This window comes from Caenorhabditis remanei, chromosome X (assembly GCF_010183535.1).
Source record: "Caenorhabditis remanei strain PX506 chromosome X, whole genome shotgun sequence".
Taxonomy (NCBI): domain Eukaryota; kingdom Metazoa; phylum Nematoda; class Chromadorea; order Rhabditida; family Rhabditidae; genus Caenorhabditis; species Caenorhabditis remanei.
Genome location: NC_071333.1, coordinates 9983588 through 10008382, shown reverse-complemented (window position 1 = coordinate 10008382; position 24795 = coordinate 9983588). Strand labels below are relative to the sequence as shown.

Genomic DNA, 24795 nt, shown 5'->3' with positions numbered 1-24795 from the left:
CGGAAAATGCCGAGACGTTCCCCAGCTCCCCGTTCATACGTCCAAAAGATCCCCAGCAGTTCTCTCCGTAAGCCTAATACTTCATGAATAGCAAGAGTTTCGGTTAGACGTAGGGACCGGAGAGGTTCCCACGACAAACCGACAAAACTAAATAGAATCACGATAGCGAAGAGCTATCAAAAGATTTCATTCACTCAAGCTTCAGGTGACGGAGGAGCAGCAACAACCAGCACTTCATGGAGAAGACTGCAGGAGGACGGACAAGGAGGAGCCGTTGCGAACAGACGAAGAGAAGACGGAGAATACAATCACCCGTCGACATCAGGACAGCAACTGCGAGAGTACGGTTACGGAGGAAAGAGAAGCAAAGTTGGACACCAACGCCCGACGACATCGAGTCAGCCCATGAGGGACACTTACATGCGCTCGACGTCACGCTTCCCCAGCCGCGCCGGAAATAAGAAAGAGTCGCAAGACCACCTTCTAATAAAACCTGTTAATGTTAAAAAATTGTTGAAAAAATGCCTTCAAAACAACGATTAAAAAGTTTGAGACTCTGTATTGAAGATATCTTAAAATTTTCTTTTCGTATATCTATTTCTTTCATTCCCCATCCAGTCGGGATTCCTTTCTCTTTCTGTAGCAATACAGATACTCTTGAACTCTTTTCGCAGCTCGAATTGGGAAGACCAATTTGAGTGTAGTCTCTGAAATTCTATATTCAGTACTTCTCAGTGTATATTGGCAAGACACGAGACTTGGACAAATATAGTAGCTCCTAGCTACCTATAGGAGCAATCGCAGCTGTAAGGATGCAACCGATTCAAAGGAACAATCATCTCCCCAGCAATCGAAACATTCTACAGCCAGCGGGATTAAAAGGATCAATACGATGTGATGTCGAAGAGACATCGACCAGAAGGACGGAGTTCAAAGGCAATCGATCAAGGGACGCCGAAGTCGATATACGACAGACCACGTCATCAAGGAACATGAATCAATACTTCACATCTTATTCCTTTTTTCCACCTCACGTCATCTCACTAGTCTGATCAACCCCCCAGCTTATTATTTCTTTTTTAAGCGGTACCACGGACAGGTAATCTAGGAAACTCCCTATAGATATAGCATCTCACGACCTCCCCAGCCGTGAACTTCGTCTTAAAAACTGCTCCGAGCACAAACTACGGAAGAAGGACGTTGGAAAACGGCAGGTCAACCACAACATAAAGGACGACACTTGTCACTCTTCAAGCAAAGAACATAGTTATGAAACGCGTTCTTTAAAGAGCTACCGAAGAGGTATCACTTGATTGAGAATTGGTCGAAATGAAGTGTCGGAAAGCAACATGGATCACTTCAAGACAGGAATTCCAAAAAGAAGATTCATATTGGATGAAAACATGCTATGATTATACTTGAGAAGACCCCCCCCCTTAAAAAGCTAGTTCTAAAAAATTATAAAAAGTTCTTACCACATCACTATAAAAAATAGACAATTAAGTAGAGAATAGGTTGCAGGTTTTCTAGAAGCCGCCAAAAAGCACGTGTTTAAGTGCCAGAAAAAAATATCAAAAAAAACCACTGCGATTCTTTCTGATCAAAATATAATTGAAGAACGACAACATTCCAACATCTGGAAGAAAATTCTGGAAGATTACAAAATGTTACAAAAGGAATTTGTGTCGGTTCTGATTCGATTCTGAAGTATCGATGCTGAACAGAAGAAAAAACTACTGCGGAATAAATATTAATTCAGATTTTACGACTTAAGTCACCTACACTATATTAATAACAGAAGAGCATTTGCAGGTGGAATCAGAAACATCTCATACGTTATACACACAGTACGTCAGAAACATTGTAAGCGATAAAACATCCTATTTTGGTTTCCCACTGAAATAAACTCAATATGTTTAGAAGGAAAATGGCAATTTAGTAATTTTTGAAAAATTCACAAACGAGGAGGCATATACTGAGAATATAATCTAAAAAAGGAATTGCCGAAAAAAAGTGGGTTTGTTCGGATTAGCCGGGGAAGCGGCGATTGCCAAAACGACAAGAGAGGCAATGATGATCAACTTCATTGCGAAATTCCTCTTCCAGGCACCTCTTTTATACAGGAACACGAAATTGACATGGAAAGGTTGGAAGACAGAGAATTAACTTTATTGACATATTGAAATAGATAAGACTTGTGTCAATATTTCAGTTTTAACACTCACTACATCGTGATAATTGTACATATTAGAAATTACCTATCAAAGTACAACTGTCATTCTTTCCACCAAAAGTGAAAAGTACGCATTTGATATTTGATCGTTTTCATTGACAAAATTTGATCGCAATGTCTCGTATTATTTTTCACCCTAGAGTTTACTGATTTACAAGAGAAAGGATAATTTTGAATTGAGAGTGGAGCTTATTTGTTTTCTTTGGAAAATAGTACATTTGTTATTCATTAGTAATTTAGGAGAAAAAGTTTATTCAGATAGAACAATAAGAAGAGATAAATAAGAAAAATAGAAATGAAGAAACAGAAGTTATGACCATTCAAAACAGACATGTAGACAATTACGAATTTTAGAATTTGAGACTTGTTTTGAGATTCAACAAAATAAAAAGTGGTATTGTTGCTTCCTCGTTTTACTTGGCACGTTGCTTGTCGTATCCTCAATGTTTCTCATTATCCATTTGAAGTTCCAGATATCACATGATTGCATTGTGAACTGGCTGGGCATCATTGAGAAGGTAAAATTTTTTCTTCGTTTCTTAATTGTACACATTCCTGTTGCGCTCCCATAAGCCAAATCAACTTTCATAATAACTACAATGAACAAGTAGTAATTCTCTGATCCACATTTAGAATCAAATATATTTATTTTCGAGAACAAGACAGGGGAAATTCGAAGTGAACTGACATTGAGAGGGAACGTGTCTGCTAAGAGGATTATGATAACATTTGACAGAAAAACCAGGAAAAACGTATGGTAATGGAGAAAACGGAAGAGCGGGAGAAGAACAAATGGATGGATTGACGAAGACTGGGATATGCAAATTGGAAATGTGAAATAATCAGCATACATATAATGTTAATGGACCTCTTGATTAAGAACAAAACACAACAGGTCGGAGAACAAATGTAAAATGAGCAGCATACATATCAATTTATAAGGGCCCATTTGTTTGCAAATGTAGTGGAACTCACGATTAAGAACGAAACACATCATTGTACATTTTTTGTGGGTTAACAACATTTTTGAATCACCACGGCATAGAAACTGGACGGGATCGCAGTTGTGGTTTCGAAGAAGCATCTTTAGACGCAGGTGGCATCAAGACATCGGCGACTTCCTTGCGTGCACTCGATATTCAGGTTGAGATCAAGAGTTCGGCTTCCGACCCTTTGAGAATCTCCGATTTCTCGGTCGATGCCAACTCTTCTGTAAGGAAAATATAGTTTTAACACAGTAAACCTCATTTCGTCACTCCTCAACAGTTCCCAAATTGTCACTTCCCTCCCTTTTTTTGACTGGCCGAGTGGCCGAGGGGAAGTGCGTTGAGTCGGTGGTGGAAGGGGGAAGGGATCGACCCCATGCGAGGCGTTTTTGTTTTTTTGTTTTTTGATTTTCCTGAATGGGCAGTTTCATCATTATTTGAATGCTTTTTGGGGATTTTTTATATTGTCCTGTACGTATTTTATTATGAAATGTCATTATTCGAAGTTTTGGAAACATTATTTTTTTGGCCGAAATTTTCAAAGTTCCTTACGTGCCAATTTTACACGAAAATTTTTTTCATCAAATTAACACTCGGGAATCGTCAAGGACACACATGGACACATAATCTACTAGTGACATGAAATATCCAGCCCTGAAGCTGATTTGTAGTGATTTTTCGATCCAAGTTTGCAAGTTTATCCAATACTTTTGCCGAAAAGTGATTAAAAATGCACTTCTCACGTCTCTAATAGATTATGTGTTCATGGGTACTGTCCTTAACGATTCCCGAGTGTTAGTTTGATGAAAAACTTTTTCGTGTAAATTTTTCGTATAAAATTGGCACCCAGGAGGTAAGGAACTTTGAAAATTTCGGCCAAAAAAATAATGTTTCCAAAACTTCGAATAATGAAATTTCATAGTAAAATACGTACAGGACAATATAAAAAATCCCCAAAAAGCATTCAAATAATGATGAAACTGCCCATCCAGGAAAATCAAAAAACAAAAAAAGAAAAACGCCTCGCATGGGGTCGATCCCTTCCCTCTTCCACCACCGACTCAACGCACTTCCCCTCGGCCACTCGGCCAGTCGAAAAAAGGGAGGGAAGTGACAATTTCTGTTGAGGAGTGACGAAATGAGGTTTACTGTGTTAAATCTGAACCAAACTTTGAGAGCCCATAACTAAGAGCAGAGTGTCGAGCGGATTCCAATATTATGTGGGAGCTCTATTGGAATGGTCCTTGACCTCCCACCAAAGTTTCGTAGTTGTGAACTTGACGTTCTTAATTAAGTACCTCTTCGGTACTCCTGACCAAAACGTCTTCACACTTGTATCCTCATATCGGACTCTTCTGCCTGATGCTGTGGCATACTTAGCTTCTTGGACTGGAGGTTTGAATGCTGGGGAAGGGAGTCGTTGGAAAAAATCTTTTTCATTCTTCCTTGCAGAATGCTAAAGATGTCTTCTTGAATGTCTTTGATCCTCTCTTCTTGGCATTTGAATCTTCTTTTGGGAACAAACTTTTAAGAGACAATCTCTGACTGCCTCAAGCATAGGCCTGCAGGCCATGTTACACATGCACCAAGTTGATCCGTTTTGGCTGATTTTTTGATACCGAAACGAACGATTGAAGTTGAAAAATAAAAATGTTTCTTTCGAAATAGGATCAAAATCTTTTTTTAATTTAAATACCTGAATGTCAGTTTCTATCGTTTTCTTCAACTTCCGTTTCATTTTATATCTGATAGCTTCACGAGCCTACGATAGTGAGATGTTCTGGCACATGAAAAACGTGCATTCCTATTTTATAAACGATTTTCAGTTATATATTTGTGTTTTAAAAATATATTCCATTGTTTTCAAAAACGTTTCTAAGATTTTGAGTCAGAATCTGGAAAGTTACTAGAGCTCAAACGTTTTGAGTTGAAAAAATGGAGGAGGTGTCTGTGACTCAGTGAAACATGGCCAGAATTGTCTGAAAAGATGTGTGAATACTATTTTAGCTCTGAATAACTCAAATCGAAATAATTTTTGATTTTCTTCACCAGCCATTTTTTACCATAGAGGGGGGTACGTTGAAATGTCTCAAATTTCGTCACTTTTTGGATCATAACTCTCCTAGCCACTGAAATCTGGGGAATTTTTCAAATAGCCAATACAAATATGTATCTAAAAATCATAAATTTACTTTAGACCACAGTACTTCGACATGCCGAAAAATTCAAAAAAACATGAAAAAATTGAAAAATTTTTCAAAAAAGTGATTTTTTCTATATTAGGCGGACGAGCTAGAAAAAAATAGTTATCTTGTGAAATGCACAAAATGAGGTTGGGAATTCATTTCTGAACAGATTTTGATCCTATCTTTCGAAAGAAAAATTTTTCGTTTTTCAACTTCAATCGGTCGTTTCGGCAGGTCAAAGGTGGCGGAGCCTAATCGGGTATAATATAAAATCCTTAGAATTCTTGGGGCAGTACCATATCAAAAAATAAGCCTATATGGATCACTTTGGTTTATGTGTAACATGACCTGGTGGCTTGAGCGAGACATTGTCTCTTAAGAGACAATCTCTGACTGGCTCGAGCATAGGCCTACAGGCCATTTTACACATGCGCCAAGTTAATCCGTTTTGGCTGATTTTTTGATATGTTACTACCCTAAGAGTTCTACGAATTTTATACCATACCAATTTAGGCTCCGCCCTCTTTGACCTACCGAAACGATCGATTGAAGTTGAAAAAAATTTTTCTTTCAAAAGATAGGATCAAAATCTCTTCAGAAATAACTTGCTGGCCTCATTTTGTGCATTTTACAAGATAACTACTTTTTTCTAGCTCGCCTGCATCATAGAGCAAATTTATGATTTTTAAATACATATTTGTGTTGGCTATCTGAAAATACAAAGACTTTCCCAGATTCCACTGTCTAGGTGAGTTATGATCAAAAAAGTGACGGAATTTGATGCTTTTCAACATGGTAAAAAATGGCTGGGTGACAAAAATCAAAAATATTACTGATTTTAGTTAAACAGGACTAGAATAGTACTCACACAACTTTTCAGACATTTCTGGCCATGCTCCAGTGAGTTACAGACTCCTCCTCCATTTTTCGACTCAGAAAGTTTGTGCTCTCGTAACTTTCCAGTTTATTGCTCAAAATCCAAGTATCTTCTGGAAAACATTGGAATATACTTCAAAAACACAAATAAACAATTAAAATTTGATTATAAATAAGAATTCTGGTTTTTCATGCGCCAGAACTCAGTATCGTAGACCCATGAAGCTATCAGATATGAAATGAAACGAAAGTAGAACAAAACGACAAAATTTGACATTTTACTATTTATTTGTGTTTTAGAAGTATATTCCAATGTTTTCCAAAAGTTTCTTAGATTTTGAGAAATAATCTGGAAAGTTACAAGAGCTCAAACTTTTTGAGTCGAAAAAAAAAAGAGGAGGTGTCTGTAGCTCACTGAAACATGGCCAGAATTGTCTGAAAAGTTTTGTGAGTGCTATTCTTGCTTTCAATAACATAAACCAGAAATACTTTTGATTTTCGTCACCCAGCCACTTTTTACCATGGAGGGGGGTACGTTGAAATTCATCAAATTCCGTCACTTTTTTTATCATAACTCACCTAGACAGTGGAATCTGGGGGAAGTCTTATCATTTTCAAATAGCCAATACAAATATGTATCTTATTGTCTTCGGACCACAGTACTTCGACCACCCGAAAAATCCAAAAAACATGAAAAAATAGACAATTTTTTCAAAAAAGTGATTTCTTCTATATTAGGCGGGCGAGCTAGAAAAAAATAGTTATCTTGTGAAATGCACAAAATGAGGCTGGCAATTTATTTCTGAAGAGATTTTGATTCTATCTTTCGAAAGAAAAATTTTCATTTTTCAACTTCAATCGATCGTTTCGGCAGGTCAAAGGGGGCGGAGCTTAATCTGGTATGATGTAAAATTTTTAGAATTTCTAGGGTACTAACATTTCAAAAAATCAGCCAAAACGGATCACTTTGGTTTATGTGTAACATGGTCTGTAGGCCTATGCTCGAGCCAGTCAGAGAATGTGTCTTAAAGAATAGGATTGAGTTTCAACAGATATTCGCAAATGTAATCATTTGCCTGATTGATTAAATGAATTCTTGAAAAATTCGCGGAATTCTTCAGGGAAATCTTTGTACTCTCCTAATTTTCGGATCCGGTTGGCGGATTCCTTTAGAGATAAACGAACAACTTCGTACCATGGTCAAAGGTCTATATGTTTTATCATTCGATTGATACTGACACAGGAACACCTATGTATTATCCCGACTCGAATGGAGAGGAATAATGCTTTTTAACGAGATTTTTGATACAAGATATTGCTTTGATTCGCCATTCATTTTGCGTGTATTCACCTGGATTAGTTCGTTTAAGATTTATCGACATTTCTTGAATTCCAATTAAAGAAAAGAACAGAATAAAGTTGAAAGTCCATTCACTCGACACATTGCATCATTCTTTTGCAAACGTTGTTGATGGTACTCTGTAAATGTTGAAGATATACATTATACTGGATGCAGTGAGAACAAACCGGGTTTTCGAAAATATCCTTTAATGGTCCCACTAGAGTTATTACAGCAGAAAATAATTTTCTGCATTTGCCCTCTCCTTCCTTTTTGCAAAAAAAACTGGCTGCATTCTCATTTATCTTTTGTATTGGGGTTTGAACAACCTGAAAAATCAATTGATAAATAAGAAAAAGAATGACGTAGTGAGTTTAAATGCTTACTTCCAGAATATCTTTCAACACTGTTGAACACGTCGAACAAGACCACTCTGTTGGTGCGAGTTGCGTCCCATTTAACGATCTGAAATGTTCGTTAAAAAAATAATAGTGCAAGTAATGACTCACTTGTCAGGACATATCTTCAATATTTGGCTACAGCCTACATGGCGTGATGCAGTTTTATCCGATAATTCTGGGAAAAGTTTTTTAGCGAAGCCGGGAAAGGAAGCCGGGGAAGCGGCAATCGCCAAGGCGACAAGAGAAGCAATGATGATCGACTTCATTGCAAGAGTGATTGTTCCTCTTCCAGGCACCCTTTTTATACAGGAAAATGAAATTGACAGTAAATGGAATGACGTAAGAGAATTAGCCTTATTGACAGATTGAAATAGATAAGACTTGTGTCAATCTTTCAGTTTTAGCACTCGCTACATCATTTGTTAAAACGAAATGACAGTTCTACTTTGATAAGTAATTTCTAATATGTACAAATATCATCATGAAGCGAGTGCTAAAACTGAAAGATTGACACAAGTCTTATCTATTTCAATCTGTCAATAAGGCTAATTCTCTTACGTCGTTCCATTTACTGTCAATTTCATTTTCCTGTATAAAAAGGGTGCCTGGAAGAGGAACAATCACTCTTGCAATGAATTCGATCATCATTGCTTCTCTTGTCGCCTTGGCAATTGCCGCTTCCCCGGCTTTCGACCGCACCTTCTCTCCAAAGAGCGAGTACGTCTACAAATTCGACGGACTCATCCTCTCTGGACTCCAAACTACCTCCTCGGATGCCTCCCAAACTCGTATTTCCTGCCGTACTCGTATTCAAGCCATCGATGACCGTTACATTCATCTTCAGTTGACTGATGTCACCTACTCTGCTTTCCACATTCCACAAACCGAGAAATGGCCAAAAATGGAGTCTTTGGAGCAACGTGAGCTTTCTGATGAGCTCAAAGAGCTTCTTGAACTTCCATTCCGTGTCCAAATGAGAAATGGTCATGTCTCTAAGATTCAATTTTCTTCTGAAGATGCTGAGTGGTCCAAGAACGGAAAGAGATCCATTGTCAACCTTCTATCTCTCCACAGATCTGCTCCAGTAGATAAGTTGAACCAAGACGAGAAGGACATGGAAACCGAGAAGGATTGCCGTTTCTTCAATGTTCACGAGAAGACCATGGAAGGAGACTGTGAAGTCGCTTACACCATTGTCCAAGAAGGAGAGAAGACCATCTACACCAAGTCTGTCAACTTCGACAAATGCATCACTCAATCAGTTATGGAGACTTGTTTGGCTGTTGCCGGAACCAAGAACACCGTCCAACATTTGATCCACCACATCCAGAAGAAGACCATTTCCCCACTGAGAGCTGCTGAACTCCTCAAGTCAATTCAAGAGACCCTCTTCTCAAGTGAGCACATCGCCGATCTTCTCATCGAACTTGCCCAATCCCCACTCGCTAAGGGATACGAGCCACTCCGTCAATCTGCTTGGCTTGCCGCCGGATCCGTTGTCCGCGGATTCGCCTCCATGACTTAAGATCTTCCATTGGCCCGTCCAGCTACCCACCAATTCAAGGAGAAGTACATCCGCGTCTTCATGCAACACTTTCGCAGTGCCGAATCTACTTACGAGAAGGTTCTTGCGCTCAAGACTCTCGGAAACGCCGGAATTGGCATGTCCGTTAACGAGCTCGTCCAACTCATCCAAGACACACGTCAACCAATTGCTATCCGCACTGAAGCGGTTGATGCTCTCCGTCTTCTCAAGGATGTTATGCCACGCAAGATCCAGAAAGTTCTCCTTCCAGTCTACAAGAACCGTCAAAACAAGCCAGAACTCCGTATGGCTGCCCTCTGGAGAATGATGGAAACTCTCCCAGAAGAGCCAGTTCTTGCTCACATCGTCTCTCAAATGGAGAAGGAATCCAATCAACACGTTGCTGCTTTCACCTACAACGTCATCCGTCAATTCGCTAGCTCCACCAACCCATGCACTCAATCATTGACTGTCCGTTGCTCCAACATTCTTCTTTTCACCCGTTACCAGCCACAAGAACAAAATCTTTCCACCTACGCTCAACTCCCAATCTTCCAATCTGACATGCTTTCCGGAGTTCAATTCGACTTCGCTACCATTTTCGAGAAGAACTCTTTCTTGCCAAAGGAAATTCATGCTTTTTTCGAATCTCTTTTCGGAGACAACTGGCTCAGAAACTTTGCTCAAGTCGGATTCACCCAACAAAACTTTGCACAAATCATCCTCAAGGCCCTCGAGAGACTTTCCCTTTACGGAAAACAGTCCGATGAGCTCCGTTCCCGTCGTGTTCAATCCGGAATTCAGATGCTCCAAGAGATCGTAAAAAAGATGAACATCCGTCTACATATCCAACGTACCGATGAACAATCTGCTCACGCTGTTTTCTACCTCCGCTACAAGGATATGGACTTTGTTGTACTACCACTCGACATGCAAACCATTGACAACCTCCTCGAGAAGTACGTCAGAAATGGAGATTTCGATATCAAATCTGTTCTCACTCTTGTGAACAATGATTCCACTTTTGAGCTTCACCGTACCCTCTCCATCTACGAATCCGAGCGCATCATCCCAACCACCATTGGAGTACCACTTTCCATTTCAGGAAAAAAACCAACCATCATTTCTCTTACCGGAAAGGTTTTGGTTGAAATTCTAAATCTTGGAGCTCGTATTACCCTTGATGTCGTTCCATCAATTGCTTCTACCCACGTTACGGATGTCCGTTTCTGGAGCCCAATGTTTGATCAAGGAGTCAAGTCCCTTCAGTCTACCCGTCTTCACGCTCCAGTGAGATTCGAGTCGACTGTCGAGTTCAAGAATAACAACCTTGAGATTACTCACAAGTTTGTTGTCCCAGAGAATTCTAAAACCACCGCTTCGTACCACACTCGCCCAGTTGCTTTTATCCATGTCCCAAAAGACCAAGAGATTACAGAAATTGAAGAAAAGACTATCTCTCACTCTGAGTATCAACTGGCTTGCGAAGAAATTGATCGCCATTACGATGTTCTTGGTCTCAAAATCAACGCTCAAGGAAACGTTCTCTCAAAGTGGTGTTTTTCGAAGGCTCACATGACTGAGCAAGATTTAGAATACACTCTTGAGAACAAGAATCGTCCAGCTGAGTTCGTTGCTCGTTTCACCATCGAAAACTTGGAGAAGACTGATCTTACTGAAATAAAGATTGACAGGATCTTCGAGAAGGAATTCGATATGGAGAACAATAAATCTAAGAACCGCCGTCAATACTTCAACAAGATGATCCGTAAAATCCAATCTGAACAAGGATACAAGAACCTCATCTCCATGAAATTTGAGGCTCCACAAAAAATGTACTGGAACCAGGAACTCCGCACTGTCTGTGACCAATACGTTCGTATGTGCAAGATTGAGATGGACTGCCGTCGTTCCCCAGTTGCCGAGGAGACCAAGGAATGGACTCTTCACACCGAACTTTTTGCCGTCCGCCCAGAAATGCTATCTTCCCTCTGCCAACTCCGTGAACAACCAAACCGTGAGGTTCAACTTGCTCTCAACGCCGAGTGGGGATCATCCAAGAAGAGCGAGATCATTGTCAGAGCTCAACTTGAACAATCCAAGGAACAGAAGAAATACGTCCGCAACATGGAACGCGAGTTCAACGGAATCCCAGAACACGAACTATTGATCAAGGCTGCCCGCCTTAACCAAATCAATGTTGTCTCCGAGTACAAGCTGACCGAAGAAGCTGAACACACCTTCTCTCGTCTCTTTGACTTCATCAAGGCTTACAACTTCTGGAGTGTTTCCGAGAAGCGTGTCGAGAATGAAGAACGTCGTGCTGTTCTCCAACTCATCGTTGAGCCACTTTCCCGCCACTACATCAACATGACCATCCAAACTCCACAACAACAAGTCGAACTCAAGAATGTCCGTATCCCACGTGTCTTCCTTCCAAATATCGCTCGTCGTGCCATGGACCAACAAGTCTGGGAAAAGACCGGAGCTTCCTGCAATGTTGATCAATCCGAGGTGTCCGCCTTCGACAACATCACCTACAGTGCCCCACTCACTACCGGTTTTTCTCTTGTTTCCAAGGACTTCTCTGAGCAACCAACTTTTGCTGTTATCTCCAAGATGATGAACAAAAACAATGATGAGTGAGTTATTTCATTTCTGTTGTTTTATTATGAAAATTCTCTTTTTCCAATGTTTAGTTATTGGCCAAGTTGTCTGCAATGCGATTCATCACTCGGGGATGTGCATTCTGTAAGTTTTGAGTTCAAGTTGCACATTCACAGTTTCTACGTTTAGATAGTTGAACTAGTTATAGACAATGTCGCTGCTCTGTGGCATTTCGGATGTAAATTGGATTCAATAAATTGGAGGCTCTGTACCAAAACGGCAGACATTGCGGAAGATACTACGAACGCGATCGCTAAAAAACTTTTCCCAGAATTATCGGATAAAACTGCATCACGCCATGTAGGCTGTTGCCAAATATTGAAGATATGTCCTGACAAGTGAGTCATTACTTGCACTATTATTTTTTTAACGAACATTTCAGATCGTTAAATGGGACGCAACTCGCACCAACAGAGTGGTCTTGTTCGACGTGCTCAACAGTGTTGAAAGATATTCTGGAAGTAAGCATTTAAACTCACTACGTCATTCTTTTTCTTATTTATCAATTGATTTTTCAGGTTGTTCAAACCCCAATACAAAAGATAAATGAGAATGCAGCCAGTTTTTTTTGCAAAAAGGAAGGAGAGGGCAAATGCAGAAAATTATGTGGACGGATGTTCATCTTTTTTATGATCTCTTGGAGCATCTGAATTCCGGATTGAACACGACGGGAACGGAGTTCATCGGACTGTTTTCCGTAAAGGGAAAGTCTCTCGAGGGCCTTGAGGATGATTTGTGCAAAGTTTTGTTTCTGAGCCAGTTGTCTCCGAAAAGAGATTCGAAAAAAGCATGAATTTCCTTTGGCAAGAAAGAGTTCTTCTCGAAAATGGTAGCGAAGTCGAATTGAACTCCGGAAAGCATGTCAGATTGGAAGATTGGGAGTTGAGCGTAGGTGGAAAGATTTTGTTCTTGTGGCTGGTAACGGGTGAAAAGAAGAATGTTGGAGCAACGGACAGTCAATGATTGAGTGCATGGGTTGGTGGAGCTAGCGAATTGACGGATGACGTTGTAGGTGAAAGCAGCAACGTGTTGATTGGATTCCTTCTCCATTTGAGAGACGATGTGAGCAAGAACTGGCTCTTCTGGGAGAGTTTCCATCATTCTCCAGAGGGCAGCCATACGGAGTTCTGGCTTGTTTTGAAGGTTCTTGTAGACTGGAAGGAGAACTTTCTGGATTTTGCGTGGCATAACATCCTTGAGAAGACGGAGAGCATCAACCGCTTCAGTGCGGATAGCAAGTGGTTGACGTGTGTCTTGGATGAGTTGGACGAGCTCGTTAACGGACATGTCAATTCCGGCGTTTCCGAGAGTCTTGAGCGCAAGAACCTTCTCGTAAGTAGATTCGGCACTGCGAAAGTGTTGCATGAAGACGCGGATGTACTTCTCCTTGAATTGGTGGGTAGCTGGACGGGCCAATGGAAGATCTTGAGTCATGGAGGCGAATCCGCGGACAACGGATCCGGCGGCAAGCCAAGCAGATTGACGGAGTGGCTCGTATCCCTTAGCGAGTGGGGATTGGGCAAGTTCGATGAGAAGATCGGCGATGTGCTCACTTGAGAAGAGGGTCTCTTGAATTGACTTGAGGAGTTCAGCAGCTCTCAGTGGGGAAATGGTCTTCTTCTGGATGTGGTGGATCAAATGTTGGACGGTGTTCTTGGTTCCGGCAACAGCCAAACAAGTCTCCATAACTGATTGAGCCTGGAAGCAATAAAATTATATACATAAACTGTGGTAAAGTAGTACCTTAATCTCTGAGTTTGTGTAAATAGTGGTATGAACCTTCTTGAGCTCACTGATGTTGCACATACGAAGAAAACCTACAGCACGGGCTATGAGGTGAACGGTTTCTGGAGTGTTTTGCTCGTGTTCTTGACTTGTCGCCTTGGCAATTGCCGCTTCCCCGGCTTCCGACCGCACTTTCTCTCCAAAGAGCGAGTACGTCTACAAATTCGACGGACTCATCCTCTCTGGACTCCCAACTACCTCCTCGGATGCCTCCCAAACTCGTATTTCCTGCCGTACTCGTATTCAAGCCATCGATGACCGTGACATTCATCTTCAGTTGACTGATGTCACCTACTCTGCTTTCCACACTCCACAAACCGAGAAATGGCCAAAAATGGAGTCTTTGGAGCAACGTGAGCTTTCTGATGAGCTCAAAGAGCTTCTTGAACTTCCATTTCGTGTCCAAATGAGAAATGGTCATGTCTCTAAGATTCAATTTTCTTCTGAAGATGCTGAGTGGTCCAAGAACGGAAAGAGATCCATTGTCAACCTTCTATCCCTCCACAGATCTGCTCCAGTAGATAAGTTGAACCAAGACGAGAAGGACATGGAAACCGAGAAGGATTGCCGTTTCTTCAATGTTCACGAGAAGACCATGGAAGGAGACTGTCAAGTCGCTCACACCATTGTCCAAGAAGGAGAGAAGACCATCTACACCAAGTCTGTCAACTTCGACAAATGCATCACTCGCCCAGAAACATCTTATGGCTTCCGTTTTGGATCTAAGTGCAAAGACTGTGAGAAGGAGGGACAATTCGTCAGACCACAAACCGTCTACACCTACACCTTCAAGAACGAACAATTGGAGCAATCCGAAGTCCATTCTTTCTATGCTTTGAACATTGAAAGCCAACAGCTCATCAAGTCTGAGACTCGTGCCAAGATGGTCTTTGTTGAGGAAAAGAAAATCACTAAGGAAATTGAGAAGGTAAATCTACAATAAATGTTACTTACTAAATATTAATGTTCTAGCCGACGGGAACAAAAGAGGATATTGTTTACTCCACCGGAAACGAGATGCTCATTGATCAATTCTGTCAACAAGGAGACCAGGCTGAGGTCAACCCATTCAAACTTCCAACCGAGCAAAAAATGGAGCAACTCCAAGAGATTTTCCGTCAAGTTCAAGAACACGAGCAAAACACTCCAGAAACCGTTCACCTCATAGACCGTGCTGTAGGTTTTCTTCGTATGTGCAACATCAGTGAGCTCAAGAAGGTTCATACCACTATTTACACAAACTCAGAGATTAAGGTACTACTTTACCACAGTTTATGTATATAATTTTATTGCTTCCAGGCTCAATCAGTTATGGAGACTTGTTTGGCTGTTGCCGGAACCAAGAACACCGTCCAACATTTGATCCACCACATCCAGAAGAAGACCATTTCCCCACTGAGAGCTGCTGAACTCCTCAAGTCAATTCAAGAGACCCTCTTCTCAAGTAAGCACATCGCCGATCTTCTCATCGAACTTGCCCAATCCCCACTCGCTAAGGGATACAAGCCACTCCGTCAATCTGCTTGGCTTGCCGCCGGATCCGTTGTCCGCGGATTCGCCTCCATGACTCAAGATCTTCCATTGGCCCGTCCAGCTACCCACCAATTCAAGGAGAAGTACATCCGCGTCTTCATGCAACACTTTCGCAGTGCCGAATCTACTTACGAGAAGGTTCTTGCGCTCAAGACTCTCGGAAACGCCGGAATTGACATGTCCGTTAACGAGCTCGTCCAACTCATCCAAGACACACGTCAACCAATTGCTATCCGCACTGAAGCGGTTGATGCTCTCCGTCTTCTCAAGGATGTTATGCCACGCAAGATCCAGAAAGTTCTCCTTCCAGTCTACAAGAACCTTCAAAACAAGCCAGAACTCCGTATGGCTGCCCTCTGGAGAATGATGGAAACTCTCCCAGAAGAGCCAGTTCTTGCTCACATCGTCTCTCAAATGGAGAAGGAATCCAATCAACACGTTGCTGCTTTCACCTACAACGTCATCCGTCAATTCGCTAGCTCCACCAACCCATGCACTCAATCATTGACTGTCCGTTGCTCCAACATTCTTCTTTTCACCCGTTACCAGCCACAAGAACAAAATCTTTCCACCTACGCTCAACTCCCAATCTTCCAATCTGACATGCTTTCCGGAGTTCAATTCGACTTCGCTACCATTTTCGAGAAGAACTCTTTCTTGCCAAAGGAAATTCATGCTTTTTTCGAATCTCTTTTCGGAGACAACTGGCTCAGAAACAAAACTTTGCACAAATCATCCTCAAGGCCCTCGAGAGACTTTCCCTTTACGGAAAACAGTCCGATGAACTCCGTTCCCGTCGTGTTCAATCCGGAATTCAGATGCTCCAAGAGATCATAAAAAAGATGAACATCCGTCCACATATCCAACGTACCGATGAACAATCTGCTCACGCTGTTTTCTACCTCCGCTACAAGGATATGGACTTTGTTGTACTACCACTCGACATGCAAACCATTGACAACCTCCTCGAGAAGTACGTCAGAAATGGAGATTTCGATATCAAATCTGTTCTCACTCTTGTGAACAATGATTCCACTTTTGAGCTTCACCGTACCCTCTCCATCTACGAATCCGAGCGCATCATCCCAACCACCATTGGAGTACCACTTTCCATTTCAGGAAAAAAACCAACCATCATTTCTCTTACCGGAAAGGTTTCGGTTGAAATGCTAAATCTTGGAGCTCGTATTACCCTTGATGTCGTTCCATCAATTGCTTCTACCCACGTTACGGATGTCCGTTTCTGGAGCCCAATGTTTGATCAAGGAGTCAAGTCCCTTCAGTCTACCCGTCTTCACGCTCCAGTGAGATTCGAGTCGACTGTCGAGTTCAAGAATAACAACCTTGAGATTACTCACAAGTTTGTTGTCCCAGAGAATTCTAAAACCACCGCTTCGTACCACACTCGCCCAGTTGCTTTTATCCATGTCCCAAAAGACCAAGAGATTACAGAAATTGAAGAAAAGACTATCTCTCACTCTGAGTATCAACTGGCTTGCGAAGAAATTGATCGCCATTACGATGTTCTTGGTCTCAAAATCAACGCTCAAGGAAACGTTCTCTCAAAGTGGTGTTTTTCGAAGGCTCACATGACTGAGCAAGATTTAGAATACACTCTTGAGAACAAGAATCGTCCAGCTGAGTTCGTTGCTCGTTTCACCATCGAAAACTTGGAGAAGACTGATCTTACTGAAATAAAGATTGACAGGATCTTCGAGAAGGAATTCGATATGGAGAACAATAAATCTAAGAACCGCCGTCAATACTTCAACAAGATGATCCGTAAAATCCAATCTGAACAAGGATACAAGAACCTCATCTCCATGAAATTTGAGGCTCCACAAAAAATGTACTGGAACCAGGAACTCCGCACTGTCTGTGACCAATACGTTCGTATGTGCAAGATTGAGATGGACTGCCGTCGTTCCCCAGTTGCCGAGGAGACCAAGGAATGGACTCTTCACACCGAACTTTTTGCCGTCCGCCCAGAAATGCTATCTTCCCTCTGCCAACTCCGTGAACAACCAAACCGTGAGGGTCAACTTGCTCTCAACGCCGAGTGGGGATCATCCAAGAAGAGCGAGATCATTGTCAGAGCTCAACTTGAACAATCCAAGGAACATAAGAAATACGTCCGCAACATGGAACGCGAGTTCAACGGAATCCCAGAACACGAACTATTGATCAAGGCTGCCCGCCTTAACCAAATCAATGTTGTCTCCGAGTACAAGCTGACCGAAGAAGCTGAACACACCTTCTCTCGTCTCTTTGACTTCATCAAGGCTTACAACTTCTGGAGTGTTTCCGAGAAGCGTGTCGAGAATGAAGAACGTCGTGCTGTTCTCCAACTCATCGTTGAGCCACTTTCCCGCCACTACATCAACATGACCATCCAAACTCCACAACAACAAGTCGAACTCAAGAATGTCCGTATCCCACGTGTCTTCCTTCCAAATATCGCTCGTCGTGCCATGGACCAACAAGTCTGGGAAAAGACCGGAGCTTCCTGCAATGTTGATCAATCCAAGGTGTCCGCCTTCGACAACATCACCTACAGTGCCCCACTCACTACCGGTTTTTCTCTTGTTTCCAAGGACTTCTCTGAGCAACCAACTTTTGCTGTTATCTCCAAGATGATGAACAAAAACAATGATGAGTGAGTTATTTCATTTCTGTTGTTTTATTATAAAAATTCTCTTTATCCAATGTTTAGTTATTGGCCAAGTTGTCTGCAATGCGATTCATCACTCGGGGATGTGCATTCTGTAAGTTTTGAGTTCAAGTTGCACATTCACAGTTTTTACGTTTAGTATCTTAATGCAGTTGTATCAAATATTGCTGGTCTTTGGCAAGCTTCCTGTCTATTGCAACCAAAAACTAAAGACTACTGTGTTACAACGAAAGAAGATATGAAAAATACTATGAAAGAGATCGTTAAGAAAATTTTCCCAAAAAGTAGTGATACTGGACCAAGTGCTGGACCTGCACGCCGTGTAGGTTGTAGCCAAATATTGAAGATATGTCCTGACAAGTGAGTCATTACTTGCACTATTATTTTTTAACGAACATTTCAGATCGTTAAATGGGACGCAACTCGCACCAACAGAGTGATCTTGCTCGACGTGCTCAACAGTGTTGAATAATATTCTGGAAGTAAGCATTTAAACTCACTACGTCATTTTTTTTCTTATTTATCAATTGATTTTTCAGATTGTTCAAATTCCGATTCAGAAAATTAATGCGAATGCTGCCAGTTTTTTTTGCAAAAAGCAGAATGCTCTCTGCACACAATCATTTTCTGTTGTAATAACTCTATTGGGACCATTATACGACATCTTCGAAGACCCGGTTTGTTCTCACTGCATCCAGTATAATGTATATCTTCAACATTTACAGAGTACCATCAACAACGTTTGCAAAGAAAACATGAAATGTGTCGAGTGAATGAACTTTCAACTTTATTCTGTTCTTTTCTTTAATTGGAATTCAAGAAATGTCAATAAATCTTAAACGAACTAATCCAGGTGAATACACGCAAAATGAATGGCGAATCAAAGCAATATCTTGTATCAAAAATCTCGTTAAAACGTATTATTCCTCTCCATTCGAGTCGGGATAATACATAGGTGTTCCTGTGTCAGTATCAATCGAATGATAAAACATATAGACCTTTGACCATGGTACGAAGTTGTTCGTTTATCTCTAAAGGAATCCGCCGACCGGATCCGAAAATTAGGAGAGTACAAAGATTTCCCTGAAGAATTCCGCGAATTTTTCAAGAATTCATTTAATCAATCAGGCAAATGATTACATTTGCGAATATCTGTTGAAACTCAATCCTATTCATTAAGACACATTCTCTGTGAAACTCGAGCAACAGTAAATCACAATAATAGCTCACCATTCCGGTTGAAATGTAACTTATTAGAACTTCTTCGGAGTTTCCAGTATCTCGCGAACCTTCTACATTCAAAGGCTGACGTATATTTTCGTTTCTTCGTTTCTTCTCCGTTGTATCTTCTAAATCTGCTGAATCTTTAATTTGAACCGGCAACGTGATATGTTTGAATTGGAATTTCTTATTTTTTATCAAATCGATAACATCTTGAACTACGAAAACTTGGAATCCTCTCAAAGGGATGCTCTCCAATCTCTTGATCACATTGATGCATTCAGCCCATATCTAAAAAAGGGTGGTTTATAGAAAGCAAGTGAGAAAGTTAGATCTTACTGATTCTAGTTGTTCCATTTTGACTCCGTCAGGTTTCTCATATCTTTGTTCGATTGTTTCGATTCTCTCATGCACATTGAACATCTCCACTTTGACTTGAGCATTTTTTATTTTTTGATCCAGTATTTCTTTCCATGACACAGACATGTGTACATATGGCTGAACGAGTGATTCTTTCGATATCTGCAGCGTAGTTCGAGATAAGTCTCCTCACTTTTGTGTAGTCGATTTCTTCTTCTTCACTATCTGCAACTTCAGAGAAAAGTTCGTTCAACTTCTTGATTCCTCTTTTGATGTCGACCAGATGAGCTGAGTCATCATCATTCTTATTTTCGAGCATTTCCAACAGTTTCTGTTCCTGAGCTAGCATGTCAGCAAGCAATGATTCACATAGAACTTGTTCCGTTTTCAAGAACTTGTGCTCATCCTCAGTGAAACTGTCCAAATCCTTTCGTTTTTCTTCTCCAGACCATAAGAAGAATTCGAATCGTGTCTGTGAAAATCCACTTTTCCGTTTCAACACAGTATAGCTCTGAAAATTTTCAAAGTAAAAAAAAATTCCGATTGTTTACTCACCATGTCTTCAAATCCAGTACCTTCTGGATGCATTCGGAATATTGAGATACGAAATATTTTTCTAAAAAACAACAGCCGGGAGAATACAGGCACAAAGCTTAAACTGAAAGCTAAAATAAGAAGACTGAAACTGACCGATTCTCGCTCCCATGCTCGTAAAACTAACATAATTCGATTTGGAGAGGAAAATCAAAAATGGTTATGAAATTGAGGTTTTTACAAAAAATGTGAGTCGAGCAATAATAATAAATCTGAAATTTCATATATATACTGAATATCGTAATTTTGGTCAATCCATTCAAGACTGTAAAAAATGAAACGTAGTCCCGGCGTGGGAAAAACATCAAACAATAATAATTATCTTCGATAAGTTTGAGCAAGTTTTCTTATTTATTCAGATTTGAATTTAACAGACAAACAGAATTTTGCCTTTTCTTTCCTTAATCCTACTAATCTTTTTCTGTTTAACTCTCCAGTATTCCCTTTCCACCAATACCTACAAATATTTTGCAACACTCTATCTGGTCGACAGATCTGCGTGCGTACACCACCACGCAAAATTGCGTACTGCCAGAATATTGATGCGTACGCTACCCCTATCACTGTGTTCATTTACTCATTTGTTTTTACGTTGTTTTTGAGTCATGGGACGGCGATAGTATTTTCAATATAATTTCTTACTCTCTACTATCTCTGCTTAATTATAATTTTAATTTTCACTCAATAAATCTCTCATCTTTAAGGTAAACAATAAATAATGATCGAGGGTAAAACCAAATCTACTCCGAAGCCATCCAAACCTTCTTCGCCGTCAAACAGTGAGTTGTTTGATAATCGATGTCTCTTTATGGAACACTTTTCTTATAGGAATTTATTTGAAGCTCCGCCCGCCACGATCGACAAACGACATCACTGACAACGACACCAAGAAATTCGACAGCGACGCGTCCATCGAGGAAATTATTGAACTTCTCCAGAATTTCTCGTTCGACGAGGCAAAGCAATTGAAGCTCGCGAGAATTGAGAACATAAAGTTGAAAGGTATATTATTGCGTCAGGTTCTGAAGAACTTGAAAAAGTGTGTTCGAAAAGTTGCACAGCTTTTGATGTGGTTGAACACAAGAGTTTCGCTGGTACCAAACAGTAATAGGCTGCACTACGAGTTCGACGGTTATATATATCATTCAATGTATTTTTGATTCCAGTCACATTATCTGTCTCATCTCTTATACAAATTATTCTTGACACTCTCTGAAAATCAATTTTTCAAAAAAAATTTTGCAAAAGCAAAATGACCAGCTAAAAAAGGACCTTCGATTCTCAAAAATTACTAACGAACAGAAAGCCGAGTATATCAAGAAGTTAATCGACTATATTGGATAATAATTTTCTCTGTTCTCCATCGCTCAGTGTGTCTTTTTTTAGTATTATTGAAATATTTCGTGTCAAATAGTTGTAATTCGGGTTTTTTTTTGAATAAAATAAGAATGATTATCGATTAGTACGTCAAATCAAAGAAGTTTTCCAGAATATTAGTATTTGAATCAAGACACTGATGAAGATTTCTACCAGAATCTGTTGCAGTGGATGTCGACGGTCCTGGTTCAACAATATTTGGCTCCAATGGACTGTTGTGAGTCAACGAATGAGCGGCAGATAGTGAAATACCGCATCCTGAAACTTTAAATTACGATTATTTAATAAACGTTTTGCGTAGAGTAGCATTTTACCATTGTTTAAACCACTCTCAACAGCAAAAGGATTTGCATGGAAATTGATGTTTTTGTTGATGACACAGTCATAGAAAACTTGCGAGACTGCAGGCTTGTACATGTGAATGAAACGATATCCAGGAGCAGTCAATTCACAGTAGTCACAAATCTTCATAATCTCCAAATTAGTCAGTGAAGCCGTCTGTCTCAAGGTCTCAACAGGCCCTGAAAACACTTGTTTCCATAACTGAAATTAATCAGTTTTCTCTAGAATTGCATATCACTGACTTACGACAGCAAGCGTTGCTGATTTAGTTCTTTTTAATCCATCCATTTTTTCCTTACAAGCGTCAATTGATATCCACTCCTCGTAAATGTTTGTTTTTATTTCAGCATATTTGATTTGCTGTTGAATTATTCGAAGTTGGTTCTCATTGTATGATTCCAAGTTAGCACAGTTACCATTTCGTTTGAGAAGGTTCTCCAAATAAATCCGTTTACTTTTGTATGACACCTTTCTGATTTTGTAAATTTCTTTTTTCTTTGCAGCCATTTCTTTTCGAAATAATTTGATATAATTTTGAAACAGTTCAGTCTTGACGAAGCAAAATTTCTTGATTTCTGGTGCCACGTTTGCATCATAAATAGTTTTGAGTGCTAAAATTGCAGCTTCAAAAGCCTCCTCCAAGTTTTCTTCTTTGTCACGTTGATAATACTCAAGTAGTAGTATCCTTATTCTTGCGTTTTTCGCCGTCATGTCGGTCAGCTGATCTTCCAATCTGATTCGTTCATTTAGATCTTCACCATGTTGTCCATCTTCATCAAAATTGTCTAGGTAATTTATTGTCTCTAAGCAGAAATTGCCTATTTCTTTCTTAGAGAAATCTAAAAAGCGTCTCAATTGACCATAGGACTGAAATAAAGTAACTTCGATTACGTCGGGGGAAAATTGGAGCTCACCATTGAAGAATAATCAGGACGACCATCATTTGTCATTTTGATTATCTACTTATCACTGGAATGAAGATAAAGCTGCTCCCGATACAGTCTACACTAGGTAAATGTTTCCAAGAAAGACAATAAAAACTGGAAAAATGCATAAATCAAATGTAGGTGGAATGAAAGGAAAGAAATAGAACAGGAAATAATCGAATAAGGTGAAAAAGAAGAAAGAAGGCTTCTCCGGAAAAAAATATGATTTTTAACGGAATAGTCGCGTAGAAGCAATATTTTATGAGTAGAGAAGAACAATTTTATTCCCGTGGGAAAATAATCGTTTGGATATGATAACTCATAAACCTGAAATAAAGAGATGAATTACAATACTGTTAACAAAAATGTACAAATAATGAATTGACCAGAAGTACCGATGTGATTAAAAGAGATAATTGGATCTTGTTTGTTTTTCAATGAAACATCAGAAAAATTGAAAAAAAACATGAGGCTTTTTAGAGTGGCTGATGAATGTGCATCATTTTTTTTCTGAATGTTAAACAAAGAAAGATAAAAACAACGCCTAGAATATATCAGAGTACTGTACATAAGCAGATTAACTGAAATTCGATTTTTGCTGCTCAACATTGATCAATATATCATAAGAGTTTTTGTTTTTCAATCAAACAGTTTTCCAATCAATCTGGTCAAATTTCAGCACATTCCTTAACTTTTGTCACCGCTTCCCTCTGATATTGGAACGACCGCTAAATGGCTTTTTTCTGGCATTTGTTTCAATTTGCAGGAGCAAGATCTTGTGATTTCATTTTTCTTCAGATATCAGACGTTTTTGCTCTTCAACATTAACTAATGACCTTGAAACAACTAACATAGAATATATGCGCCACTTGGTGAACACATGTCCACCAAAAGACTGCCGCTTCTCATTTTTGTATTCATGTTCTTATTCCTGTGTATGGTTGATTGTGTTTCAGCTGAATCGTTATGTCAAATCGCCAACGGTGTGATAATCAAAAACTATCTGATAAAAAAGGTAAATCAAAGAAACCTATTTTCAAAAAAAGTTTTAAAATCCGCAACAAATTTCATTGCAGATATTCCTGTTGCTTATGTTATAGGAATTTCACGTTCGTCCTCTCATGTGATCACTTCACCACCAGATTCTAGACGTCGTAGGTGAAAGACAGACAAACACTCTCACCATATGCTTCTTCCAGATGTACCAGTAGCAATTGTACGAGGAGTTCCACGTGCACCCAATCAGATTACAGATGGCCCATCTACTGCAACCTACAGTAAGATTTTGTCTTAAAACATGTTTATCAGAAATCACATTTCAGGCGTTCCAGTCGCTCGTGTTACAGGAGTTCCTCGTGTTACGAATCGCGAGACTGCATTACCCGCTGGTCAGCAAGTGCATCCGACTTATCGTAAGTGCGAAACGTTTTGAGTGAAACATAAACAGTATGTTTTCAGCAACAATTCGTCCCTTGATTTTCTTAAACAATGATCTCACTATTGGCTCGCGATCATACGTGGACTACGGACAGTTTTACCCACCACGAATCGTTGAGCAAGGAGAATATAGATCTCCACTGCAAAGCTAAATAGTTTGATTAACTACGTTTAAAATAATATCTTGTTTTTTTTTTAATTTTTAGTTTTTTTTTAAATTTTTCAGTCTGACTGTTTTAAAACCGAAGTATCATATCTTCATAACCACTTGTAATTTTGTGGTGATTTATACTGTCTAGAAACTAAATGTAAGCAACATATTCCTAAACCAAAGGT

General features: G+C 40.0%; 12 protein-coding genes and 2 pseudogenes across 14 annotated transcripts; 6 read left to right on the top strand and 8 right to left on the bottom strand.

Annotated features, from left to right (window-relative positions):
- Positions 1-6: 6 nt before the first annotated feature.
- On the top strand, positions 7-543 carry GCK72_023949 (uncharacterized protein; the record flags this gene model as incomplete). Its single annotated transcript, XM_053735641.1, has 2 exons — positions 7-67; positions 206-543. The coding sequence occupies 2 exons, from the start codon at positions 7-9 to the stop codon at positions 541-543; spliced, it is 399 nt and encodes a 132-aa protein (XP_053579207.1).
- A 7169-nt stretch (positions 544-7712) lies between these two features.
- On the bottom strand, positions 7713-8287 carry GCK72_023948 (uncharacterized protein; the record flags this gene model as incomplete). Its single annotated transcript, XM_053735640.1, has 3 exons — positions 7713-7949; positions 8007-8085; positions 8130-8287. The coding sequence occupies 3 exons, from the start codon at positions 8285-8287 to the stop codon at positions 7713-7715; spliced, it is 474 nt and encodes a 157-aa protein (XP_053579206.1).
- A 365-nt stretch (positions 8288-8652) lies between these two features.
- On the top strand, positions 8653-9546 carry GCK72_023947 (uncharacterized protein; the record flags this gene model as incomplete). Its single annotated transcript, XM_053735639.1, has 1 exon — positions 8653-9546. The coding sequence occupies one exon, from the start codon at positions 8653-8655 to the stop codon at positions 9544-9546; it is 894 nt and encodes a 297-aa protein (XP_053579205.1).
- GCK72_023946 (uncharacterized protein) lies at positions 9415-10959 on the bottom strand (the record flags this gene model as incomplete). Its single annotated transcript, XM_053735638.1, has 3 exons — positions 9415-9959; positions 10047-10386; positions 10759-10959. The coding sequence occupies 3 exons, from the start codon at positions 10957-10959 to the stop codon at positions 9415-9417; spliced, it is 1086 nt and encodes a 361-aa protein (XP_053579204.1).
- On the top strand, positions 9607-12686 carry GCK72_023944 (uncharacterized protein; the record flags this gene model as incomplete). The annotated part of the gene is made up of 4 exons (XM_053735637.1): positions 9607-12188; positions 12246-12297; positions 12343-12551; positions 12596-12686. 4 exons carry the CDS (start codon positions 9607-9609, stop codon positions 12684-12686), a joined length of 2934 nt encoding a protein of 977 aa, XP_053579203.1.
- Positions 11137-12682, bottom strand: GCK72_023945 (annotated as a pseudogene). Its single transcript has 3 exons — positions 12589-12682; positions 11711-12158; positions 11137-11326 (listed from the first exon to the last, which is right to left on the bottom strand). Coding segments are annotated over exons 1-3 (732 nt in total).
- Positions 12687-12840: 154 nt separating the features above from the next.
- On the bottom strand, positions 12841-14419 carry GCK72_023943 (uncharacterized protein; the record flags this gene model as incomplete). Its single annotated transcript, XM_053735636.1, has 3 exons — positions 12841-13911; positions 13957-14154; positions 14294-14419. 3 exons carry the CDS (start codon positions 14417-14419, stop codon positions 12841-12843), a joined length of 1395 nt encoding a protein of 464 aa, XP_053579202.1.
- GCK72_023941 (uncharacterized protein) lies at positions 13987-18642 on the top strand (the record flags this gene model as incomplete). The annotated part of the gene is made up of 8 exons (XM_053735634.1): positions 13987-14049; positions 14144-14926; positions 14971-15252; positions 15298-16146; positions 16275-18187; positions 18245-18296; positions 18342-18562; positions 18606-18642. The coding sequence occupies 8 exons, from the start codon at positions 13987-13989 to the stop codon at positions 18640-18642; spliced, it is 4200 nt and encodes a 1399-aa protein (XP_053579200.1).
- Positions 14492-15222, bottom strand: GCK72_023942 (uncharacterized protein; the record flags this gene model as incomplete). The annotated part of the gene is made up of 2 exons (XM_053735635.1): positions 14492-14932; positions 15160-15222. 2 exons carry the CDS (start codon positions 15220-15222, stop codon positions 14492-14494), a joined length of 504 nt encoding a protein of 167 aa, XP_053579201.1.
- GCK72_023940 lies at positions 15439-18692 on the bottom strand (annotated as a pseudogene). The gene is made up of 4 exons: positions 18599-18692; positions 17710-18157; positions 17222-17325; positions 15439-15983 (listed from the first exon to the last, which is right to left on the bottom strand). Coding segments are annotated over exons 1-4 (1191 nt in total).
- A 626-nt stretch (positions 18693-19318) lies between these two features.
- GCK72_023939 (uncharacterized protein) lies at positions 19319-20371 on the bottom strand (the record flags this gene model as incomplete). The annotated part of the gene is made up of 4 exons (XM_053735633.1): positions 19319-19714; positions 19763-19921; positions 19977-20294; positions 20339-20371. 4 exons carry the CDS (start codon positions 20369-20371, stop codon positions 19319-19321), a joined length of 906 nt encoding a protein of 301 aa, XP_053579199.1.
- Positions 20372-21095: 724 nt separating this feature from the next.
- Positions 21096-21537, top strand: GCK72_023938 (uncharacterized protein; the record flags this gene model as incomplete). Its single annotated transcript, XM_053735632.1, has 2 exons — positions 21096-21156; positions 21206-21537. The coding sequence occupies 2 exons, from the start codon at positions 21096-21098 to the stop codon at positions 21535-21537; spliced, it is 393 nt and encodes a 130-aa protein (XP_053579198.1).
- A 299-nt stretch (positions 21538-21836) lies between these two features.
- On the bottom strand, positions 21837-23046 carry GCK72_023937 (uncharacterized protein; the record flags this gene model as incomplete). The annotated part of the gene is made up of 4 exons (XM_003118128.2): positions 21837-22012; positions 22069-22297; positions 22343-22963; positions 23011-23046. 4 exons carry the CDS (start codon positions 23044-23046, stop codon positions 21837-21839), a joined length of 1062 nt encoding a protein of 353 aa, XP_003118176.2.
- Positions 23047-23988: 942 nt separating this feature from the next.
- On the top strand, positions 23989-24611 carry GCK72_023936 (uncharacterized protein; the record flags this gene model as incomplete). The annotated part of the gene is made up of 5 exons (XM_003118146.2): positions 23989-24037; positions 24099-24176; positions 24222-24299; positions 24345-24434; positions 24481-24611. The coding sequence occupies 5 exons, from the start codon at positions 23989-23991 to the stop codon at positions 24609-24611; spliced, it is 426 nt and encodes a 141-aa protein (XP_003118194.2).
- Positions 24612-24795: the final 184 nt, after the last annotated feature.